The sequence below is a fragment of the Passer domesticus genome, unplaced genomic scaffold, assembly GCF_036417665.1.
Source record: "Passer domesticus isolate bPasDom1 unplaced genomic scaffold, bPasDom1.hap1 HAP1_SCAFFOLD_195, whole genome shotgun sequence".
NCBI lineage: Eukaryota > Metazoa > Chordata > Aves > Passeriformes > Passeridae > Passer > Passer domesticus.
The window spans coordinates 59,548-70,255 of record NW_026989976.1 but is presented as its reverse complement, the minus strand read 5'-3'; the positions used below and the strand labels follow the sequence as shown (position 1 = coordinate 70,255).

General features: G+C 66.8%; 1 protein-coding gene and 2 long non-coding RNA genes across 5 annotated transcripts; 1 reads left to right on the top strand and 2 right to left on the bottom strand.

The window, feature by feature from the left end:
• Nucleotides 1-1,143: 1,143 nt before the first annotated feature.
• On the bottom strand, nucleotides 1,144-1,483 carry LOC135292081 (uncharacterized). The gene is made up of 2 exons (XR_010354627.1): nucleotides 1,448-1,483; nucleotides 1,144-1,416 (listed from the first exon to the last, which is right to left on the bottom strand). It is a non-coding gene; the product is annotated as an uncharacterized LOC135292081 (long non-coding RNA).
• Nucleotides 1,484-2,234: 751 nt separating this feature from the next.
• On the bottom strand, nucleotides 2,235-5,788 carry LOC135292080 (uncharacterized). Of its 3 annotated transcripts, XR_010354625.1 has the most exons (4): nucleotides 5,755-5,788; nucleotides 3,778-4,025; nucleotides 2,361-3,738; nucleotides 2,235-2,318 (listed from the first exon to the last, which is right to left on the bottom strand). It is a non-coding gene; the product is annotated as an uncharacterized LOC135292080 (long non-coding RNA). The 3 variants fall into 3 exon arrangements; XR_010354624.1 differs by lacking the exon at nucleotides 5,755-5,788 and having other exon boundaries at nucleotides 3,778-4,066; XR_010354626.1 differs by lacking the exon at nucleotides 5,755-5,788 and having other exon boundaries at nucleotides 2,304-2,318; nucleotides 2,708-3,738; nucleotides 3,778-4,066.
• Nucleotides 5,789-7,449: 1,661 nt separating this feature from the next.
• On the top strand, nucleotides 7,450-10,065 carry LOC135292083 (basic proline-rich protein-like). Its single transcript, XM_064406322.1, has one exon. The coding sequence runs from the start codon at nucleotides 7,450-7,452 to the stop codon at nucleotides 10,063-10,065; it is 2,616 nt and encodes an 871-aa protein (XP_064262392.1).
• Nucleotides 10,066-10,708: the final 643 nt, after the last annotated feature.

The window sequence follows — 10,708 nt, the reverse complement described above, 5'->3', positions numbered from 1 at the left end:
GGGACCCCCAAAATCGGGAGGACCCCAAATTCGGGGGGACCCCCAAAATCGGGGAACCCCCAAACTCGGGGGGAACCCCAAAACCGGGGGGACCCCCCAAAATCTGGGGGAACCCCCAAATTCGGGGGTCCCCCTTTGCATGGGCCCCCCCCCGTGCCATAGCCCAGCCCTGGGGTCCCCCCCCCCATCCCCCGCACCCCAAAATCCGGGGGCGCGCCCCCTCCCCCCGCTCAGGGGAGCCCCCCCCCCCCGAAATGGGGGCGCGCCCCTCCCCCCCCTTTGCATGGGTACCCCGTACCCCCAAATCAGGTGAGCCCCTCCCCCACACCCCGCCTGGGGGTGCCGGCCCCTCCCCCCCGCGCTGCATGGGTGCCCCTCCCCCACCCCCCCCACCAAGGGCACCCCCCTCCCCTCCCCCCCCCCCCGTGCCGTACCCCAAAACCGGGCGCGCCCCTCCCCCCGCTTTGGGGCGCGCCCCCCCCCCGCAATAAGCCCCTCCCCCCCCGCACGGCACAGCTCCCGGGGGGGACCCCAAAACCCGCCCCTCCCCCACCCCCCCCCCCCGCATGGCCCCTCCCCCACCATGGCAGGGGAACCCCCCGGGTGCCGCCCCTCCCCCACCCCGCCCAATTTGGGGGGGGGGTTTTCACCCTCCCCTCCCCCACCCCCCAAATCCGTGCATGGCCCCGCCCCCCGGGTGCCCCTCCCCCCCCAAAATCCCGGGGTGGTTTTTTTTTTGGGGGGGGGGGGGACGGGAGGGAGCGACCCCCCCCCCCCCAAATTTCCCCCCCTCCCCTCCCCCACCACGAGGGGCCGCCCCCCCCTCCCCCCACTCTGGGGGCGCCCTTGCCGAGAGCACAAACCCCTCCCCCTCCCCTAATTAACCCCTCCCCTAATTAACCCCTCCCCCCCAATTAACCCCTCCCCCCCGGGATCCCCGCCCCTCCCCCCCCCTCCCCCCCCCCCCCCGCGATGCCAAAGCCTGAAGGGAGGGGGGGGAGGGGGGCTCAGCGCCCCTCCCCCCCGCCGCCCCTCCCCCCCCGGGGGGGTCTCTGCATGCCGCCCCTCCCCCCCTCCATCTATGCCAATTTTTGAAGCTTTTTTTGGGGTTTTTTTGGGACTTTTTCGGGATATTTTTATTTATTTTATTTTTTTGGGTTTATTTCCGGGTTTTTGGGTTTTTTGCGTTGCCAAACTGTAGAACCGCGGGCCCCGCCCGCCCTAGAGCAATAATTACCGACCGTTAATTACCGATTAATTAGCGACCGCATGGGCTCGAGCAATCAGGGACCCCCGAGCCAGCCCCCCCCGAGCGAATCAGGGATGACGTCAGAGGAGCGCCAGGAGACCCCGCCCCCTCCCCGCCCGGGACACGCCCACGGCTCCTGGGCACGCCCGGGACACACCTGGACACACCTGGGCACGCCCGGGACACACCTGGACACACCTGGGCACACCTGGGCACGCCCGGGACACACCTGGACACACCTGGGCACACCCGGGACACACCTGGATGCACCTGGACAGAACTGGGCACACCTGGACACGCCCAGGACACACCTGGACACACCTGGGCCACACCCTGGGGACACCTGGAGATGCCCAGGACACGCCCAGGACACACCTGGATACACCCAGGACACGCCCATGGCACCTGGACACACCCGGGACACACCTGGACACGCCCAGGACACGCCCAGGACACGCCTGGACACACCTGGACACACCTGGACATGCCCAGGACACACCTGGACACACCTGGATGCACCTGGACACGCCCAGGACACGCCCAGGTCATACCCAGGACACCCCCAGGACACACCCAGGACACACCTGGGCACACCTGGGCACACCTAGACACACCTGGACACGCCCACATCACCTGGACACGCCCAGGTCATGCCCGGGACACACTCTGGACACGCCCCTGGACACGCCCAGGACACACCTGGACACGCCCAGGTCACCTGGAAACACCCAGGACACACCTGGACATGCCCAGGTCACCAGGACACGCCCAGGACACACCTGGAGATGCCCAGGACACACCTGGACACGCCCAGGACACGCCCAGGTCACCAGGACACGCCCAGGACATGCCCTGTACACCTGGACACTCCCAAGACACACCTGGACACACCTGGAGATGCCCAGGACACACCTGGATACACCCAGGACACGCCCAGGACACACCTGGAGATGCCCAGGACACGCCCAGGACACGCCCAGGACACGCCCAGGACACGCCTGGACACGCCTGGACACGCCCAGGACACGCCCACGGCACCCGGACACACTCGGGACACGCCTGGACACACCTGGACACGCCCAGGACAACGCCCAGGACACACCCAGGTCACCAGGACACGCCCAGGACACGCCCAGGACACACCCAGGTCACCAGGACACGCCCAGGAGACACCTGGATGCACCTGGGCACACCTGGACGTGCCCAGGTCACCTGGAGATGCCCAGGACACACCTGGTCACGCCCAGGACACGCCCAGGAGACACCTGGACACACCTGGACACACCTGAACACGCCTGAACATGTCCAGGACACGCCCAGGACATCTTGACACGCCCAGGTCACCAGGACACGCCCGGGAGACACCCAGGACACACCTGGACACGCTCTGGACACACCTGGACACACCTGGCGACGCCCAGGACACAACTGGACACGCCCGGGACACGCCCAGGTCACCTGGACACGCCCAGGACACGCCCAGGACACGCCCAGGACACGCCCCCGTCACAGGACTCGCCCAGGACGCAGAGGGACCGCAGGGGGGTGGGAGGAGGGGGCGTGGGGGGGAGGGGATGGTACCTGTGAGCACCTGCACACACCTGTGAGCACCTGCACACACCTGCGCACACCTGTGTGCACCTGTGTGCACCTGTACACAGTTACACACACCTGTGAGCACCTGTGAGCACCTGAACACACACCTGTACACACCTGTACACACCTGAACACACCTGCACACACCTGTACACACCTGAACACACCTGTGCACACCTGTACTTGCTGCACACACCTGCACACACCTGCGCACACCTGTGCACACCTGTGCACACCTGGACACAGTTACACACACCTGTGTGCACCTGTGAGCACCTGCATGCACACCTGCACACACCTGCACACACCTGTGCACACCTGCACACACAGCTGTACACACCTGTGCACACCTGCACACACCTGCACACACCTGGACACACCTGTGCATGCTTACACACACACATGTACACACCTGTGAGCACCTGTGCACACCTGCACACACCTGTGCACACCTGGACACAGTTACACACACCTGTGAGCACCTGCACACACCTGCACACACCTGTACACACCTGAACACACCTGTACACACCTGTGCACACCTGTACTCGCTGCACACACCCTGCGCACACCTGTGTGCACCTGTGAGCACCTGTGAGCACCTGCACACACCTGCGCACAGCTGCACACAACATTCACACACCTGTGCACACCTGTACTCGCTGCACACACCTCGACCACCTGCACACACCTGCACACACCTGCACACACCTGCACACATCTGTCCACACCTGTAAACACCTGTGCACACCTGCACACGCCTGTACACAACACTTACTGTAAGCTCAGCTCACCTGCACACACCTGGGCACACCTGCACACACCTGTACTCGCTGCACACACCTTCACACACCTGTACACACCTGTGCACACCTGTCCACACTTGTACACACCTGTACACACCTGTACTCACCGCACACACCTGCACACACCTGCACACACCTGCTCACACCTGTACTCACCGCACACACCTGCACACACCTGCACACACCTGTAGCACCTTGCACACACCTGAGCACACTGCACGCCCTTGTACGCACCTGTGTGTGCCGGTGTGCGCCTGTGTTTACCTGTGCACACCTGTGCACACCTGTGCACACACAGGTACAGGTGTGCACTGCACACACCTGTACACACCTGCACAAAGCATGTACTGTAAGCTCTGATCACCTGCACACACCTGTACACACCTGTACACACCTGTGCACACCTGAACACACCTGTACACACTGCACACACCTGAACACACCTGCACACACCTGAACACACCTGCACACAACTGTACGCACCTGAACACACCTGTACACACCTGCACACACCTGTACACACCTGCACACACCTGCACACACCTGTACACACCTGTGCACACCTGAACACACCTGAACACAGCTGAACACACCTGCACACACCTGAACACACCTGCACACACCTGCACACACCTGTACACACCTGTGCACACCTGAACACACCTGAACACAGCTGAACACACCTGCACACACCTGAACACACCTGCACACAACTGTACGCACCTGAACACACCTGCACACACCTGCACACACCTGTACACACCTGCACACACCTGCACACACCTGTACACACCTGTGCACACCTGAACACACCTGAACACACCTGCACACACCTGCACACACCTGAACACACCTGCACACACCTGCACACACCTGTACACACCTGTGCACACCTGAACACACCTGTGCACACCTGTACACACCTGTGCACACCTGCACACACCTGTACACACCTGCACACACCTGCACACACCTGTACACACCTGTGCACACCTGTGCACACCTGCACACACCTGTACACACCTGCACACACCTGCACACACCTGTACACACCTGTGCACACCTGAACACGCCTGAACACAGCTGAACACACCTGCACACACCTGCACACACCTGCACACACCTGAACACAGCTGAACACACCTGAACACACCTGCACACACCTGAACACACCTGCACACAACTGTACGCACCTGAACACACCTGTACACACCTGCACACACCTGTACACACCTGCACACACCTGCACACACCTGTACACACCTGTGCACACCTGAACACACCTGAACACAGCTGAACACACCTGCACACACCTGAACACACCTGCACACACCTGCACACACCTGTACACACCTGTGCACACCTGAACACACCTGAACACAGCTGAACACACCTGCACACACCTGAACACACCTGCACACAACTGTACGCACCTGAACACACCTGCACACACCTGCACACACCTGTACACACCTGCACACACCTGCACACACCTGTACACACCTGTGCACACCTGAACACACCTGAACACACCTGCACACACCTGCACACACCTGAACACACCTGCACACACCTGCACACACCTGTACACACCTGTGCACACCTGAACACACCTGTGCACACCTGTACACACCTGTGCACACCTGCACACACCTGTACACACCTGCACACACCTGCACACACCTGTACACACCTGTGCACACCTGTGCACACCTGCACACACCTGTACACACCTGCACACACCTGCACACACCTGTACACACCTGTGCACACCTGAACACGCCTGAACACAGCTGAACACACCTGCACACACCTGCACACACCTGCACACACCTGAACACAGCTGAACACACCTGAACACACCTGCACACACCTGAACACACCTGAACACGCCTGAACACACCTGCACACACCTGCACACACCTGCACACACCTGAACACACCTGCACACACCTGTGCACACCTGTACACACCTGCACACACCTGCACACACCTGAACACGCCTGAACACACCTGCACACACCTGCACACACCTGAACACACCTGCACACACCTGAACACACCTGAACACGCCTGAACACACCTGCACACACCTGTGCACACCTGAACACACCTGTACACACCTGCACACACCTGCACACACCTGAACACGCCTGAACACACCTGAACACACCTGTACACACCTGCACACACCTGTACACACCTGTGCACACCTGAACACACCTGAACACACCTGAACACAGCTGAACACACCTGAACACACCTGCACACACCTGAACACACCTGCACACACCTGCACACACCTGTACACACCTGTGCACACCTGAACACACCTGAACACACCTGCACACACCTGCACACACCTGTACACACCTGTGCACACCTGAACACACCTGAACACACCTGCACACACCTGTACACACCTGCACACACCTGAACACACCTGAACACAGCTGAACACACCTGAACACACCTGCACACACCTGAACACACCTGCACACACCTGTACATGCTGTGAGCACGCCATGAACGTCACATGCTGCGCTCACCTGGGCACCTGGGCAGGGCTCACCTGTGCGGTGCACACCTGGGCACACCTGGGCACTGACACACATTACACCTGTACTGCACGCACCGGCGCACCTGTGCAATGCACACCTGCACACACCTGACACACCTGTGCAATGCACACCTGTACTCGCTGCACACACCTGTGCAATGCACACCTGCACACACCTGACACACCTGTGCACACCCGACTCACCTGCATGCAGCTGTACATCCTACATACCTGCACACACCTGTGCAATGCACACCTGTGCAATGCACACAGCTGTACACACCTGCACGCCTGCACGCACCTGTACACCCTATATACCTGCACACACCTGCACGCACCTGAGTCACCTGACACACCTGAACGCACCTGTACACGTCTGCACACGCCTGTACTCGCTGCACACACCTGCACACGCCTCACACACCTGTACACACCTGACTCACCTGTGCAATGCACACCTGCACACACCTGACACACCCGCACACACCTGAGCACAGGTGCGTCCCCGCAGGTGCCCCAGCTGCCACAGAGGCTGCCCCCACCCCCCTCAGCCCCCAGGTGTGTCTCAGGTGTGTCTCCAGCTGTCCCCAGGTGTGTCTCAGGTGTGCCCAGGTGTCCCCAGGTGTCCCCAGGTGTGCCCAGGTGTGTCCCCAGGTGTCCCCAGGTGTGTCCCCAGGTGTGTCCCCAGGTGTGTCCCCATGTCCCCAGGTGTGTCCCCAGGTGTGTCCCCAGGTGTGTCCCCCGCTCACCCTGGGCCGGGCTCCCCCCCATTCAGGTACTGCAGGCCCGGGAGCTCCGCCCCTTCTGGGCTTGTGGGCGGGGCGTGCACCTGGGCCAGGCCCCGCCCCCTTGGGGCTCACCTGGGCGTGACCCCGCCCCGTGGGGCACACCTGGATCAGGCCCCGCCCCCTTGGGGCTCACCTGGGCCTGGCCCCGCCCCCTTGGGGCTCACCTGGGCCTGGCCCCGCCCCCTTGGGGCTCACCTGGGCCTGGCCCCGCCCCCCGGGCCCAGCTGGCCCCGCCCCCTCGGGGCTCACCTGGCCCCGCCCCCGGGGTTTGGGGCCAATCCGAGGGATTTCAGGACAAGCACAAGCGGCCCCCGCGGCCCCCCCGGCCCCGCGGCCAATAAAGGGACGAACCCGCCCCGGCTCCGCCTCCCTGCGCCGCCCCCGCGACCCCGCGACCCCCGGGAACACCCCCGGGACCACCCCCGGGACCACCCCCGGGACCACCCCCCCATGGGACCCCCGGGACCCCCGGGACCACCCCCGGGACCACCGGGACCCCCCCCCACGGGACCACCCTGGGACCACCGGGACCCCCGGGACCCCCGGGACCACCCTGGGACCACCGGGACCCCCGGGACCCCCGGGAACACCCCCGGGAACACCCCTGGGACCACCGGGACCCCCCCCACGGGCCCGCCCCGGCTCCGCCTCCCTGCGCCGCCCCGCGACCCCCGCGACCCCCGGGAACACCGGGAACACCCCCCCATGGGACCCCCGGGACCCCCGGGACCCCCCCCCTATGGGACCGCCCCGGCTCCGCCTCCCTGCGCCGCCCCGCGACCCCCCGCGACCCCCCGGGACCACCCTGGGACCCCCCGCGACCCCCGGGACCACCCCCGGGACCACCCTGGGACCACCGGGACCCCCGGGACCCCCGGGACCACCCTGGGACCACCGGGACCTCCGGGACCCCCGGGACCCCCACGGGAACACCGGGACCACCCCCCCCTGGACCCCCGGGACCCCCCCCACGGGACACCCCCCACGGGACCGCCCCGGCTCCGCCTCCCTGCGCCGCCCCCGCGACCCCCCGCGACCCCCGGGACCACCCCCCAGGGAAACCCCCGGGACCCCCCCACGGGAACACCGCGACCCCCGGGACCACCCCCGGGACCACCCCCCCATGGGACACCCGGGACACCCCCACGGGACCCCCGGGAACACCGGGACCCCCACGGGACACCCCCCACGGGACCACCGGGACCAGCCCCCAGGGAAACCCCCGGGACCCACCCCGGGACCACCGGGACCCCCACGAGAACACCGAGACCCCCCCACGGGACCCCCCCGGGATCCCCATGGGACCCCCTTCCCCCAGGACCCCCGGGAACTCCACGGGACCCCCCGGGATCACCGGGACCCCCCACGGGAACCCCCCCACGGGACACCCCGGAAACACCCTCGGGACCCCCACGGAACCCCCCCGGTACCACTAGGACACCCCCGCGACCCCTCCACGGGACCCCCGGAACCACCGGGACCACCCCCGGGACCCTCCCACGGGACACCCCCCCACGGGACCACCCCCTAGGGAAACCCCCCCACGGGACCACCCCGGGACCACCGGGACCCCCGGGACTCCCTCGGGACCACCCCGAGACCACTGGGACCCCCACGGGAACACCGGGACCCCCCCCACGGGACCCCCCCCGGGACTCCCGGGACACCCACGGGACACCCCCCGCTCCCCGGGACCACCGGGACCCCCACGGGAACACCGGGACCACCCCGGGACCCCCCCACGGGACCACCGGGACCCCCACGGGAACACCGGGAACCCCAGGACCCCCCACCGGGACCACCGGGACCCCCCCCCCCCGGGAAACCCCCGGGAACACCCGCGGGACCACCGGGACCCCCACGGGAACCCCCCAGGGAAACCCCCCGCACCACTGGGACCCCCGGGACCACCGGGACCCCCCGGGACCACCGCGACCCCCGTCACGCCCCCGGAACCAGCGGGACACTCCCCAAGGGACCCCCCTCGGGACACCCCCGGGACCACCGGGACCCCCGGGACGCCCCCAGAACCACCGGGACCACCGCGACCCCCGCCCGCGACCCTCCCCGGGAACACGGGGGACTCACCCGGGACCCCCCCCCCGGGACCCCCATGGGACCACCGGGACCACCCCCAGGACCTCCGGGACCCCCCCGGGAACACCGCGACCCCCCCCCCCCCCCCCACCCTGCGGGACCACCGGGACCCCCGAACCGCGGGACCCCCCGACCACCGGGACCCCCAAAACCGCGAGATCCCCGGGACCCCCGACCCACGGGACCCCCGAAAACCAAGACATCCCCGGGATCCCTCAACACGCGGGACCCCCGACCCACGGGACCTCCGGAACCCCCAAAACAGCGAGAACGCCGGGACCCCCGACCCGCGGGACCCCCGGGACCCCCGACCACCGGGACCCCCAAACCGCGAGATTCCCGGGATCCCCCCCCCAGGGGACCCCCAAAAGGGTGGGACCCCCGAACCACGGGATCTCCCAACCCGTGGGACCCCCGAACCACGAGACCCCCGGGACCCCCCAGCCCGGGGACCCCCGACCCACGGGACCCCCCAAACCGCGAGATTCCCGGGATCCCCCAACCCCCGGGACCCCCGACCCCCGGGACCCCCGGGAACCCCAAACCGCGAGACCCCCGACCCACAAGACTCCAAAACGGGCGGGACCCCCCGATCCCCGGGACCCCGAACCACGAGACCCCCGGGAACCCCAAATCGTGGGACCCCCGACCCCCGGGACCCCCGAAAACCGAGACATCCCCGGGATCCCCCAAACCGCGGATCCCCCCGATCCCGGGACCACCAGTCCTGGGACCCCCGACCCGCGGGACCCCCAAAAACCGCGAGATCCCGGGACCCCCGACCCACGGGACCCCCGGGACCCCCTCAGGCCTCCCCCGCTCCATGGGGCTCCCCCTCCCCGTGTCCCCCCGTGTCCCCCCCCGTTGTCCCCCCCCATGTCCCCTCGGTGTCCCCCCCGTGTCCTCCCCCCATGTCCCCTCGGTGTCCCCCCCGTGTCCCCCCTCAGGGCCGCCCCCGCCGGGCCCTGACCCCGCTGCCCCCCCCGGGTTATTTTTAGCTCCGACGTCAGCGCCGGGCGCGGGAGGGAGGGGGAACCCCAAAACAGCGGGGGGGAGACCCCAAAACCGGGGGGGACTGACCCCCAAAACCGGGGGGGGGGGAACCGACCCCCAAAACCGGGGGTGGGGGGGGGGACACCGACCCCCAAAACCGGGGGGGATCGACCCCCAAAAACCGGGGGGGAACCGACCCCCAAAACCGGGGGTGGGGGGGGGACACCGACCCCCAAAACAGCGGGGGATCGACCCCCAAAACCAGGGGGATGCTGATCCCAAAAACCGCTCCACACCGACCCCCAAAACCGGGGGGATCAACCCCCAAAACCGCCTCACACCGACCCCCAAAACCGAGGGGGATTGACCCCCAAAACTGCCCCACACGGACCCCCAAAACCGAGGAAACAGACCCCCAAAACCGGGGGGCATCGACCCCCAAAATCCCCCCACACCGACCCCCAAAACCGGGGGGGATCGACCCCCAAAACTGGGGCAGAGACCCCCAAACCCGCCCCACACCGACCCCCAAAACCGCCCCACACCGACCCCCAAAACCACGGAAACCGAGCCCCAAAACCGGGGGGGATTGACCCCAAAAACCGGGGGACGAGACCCC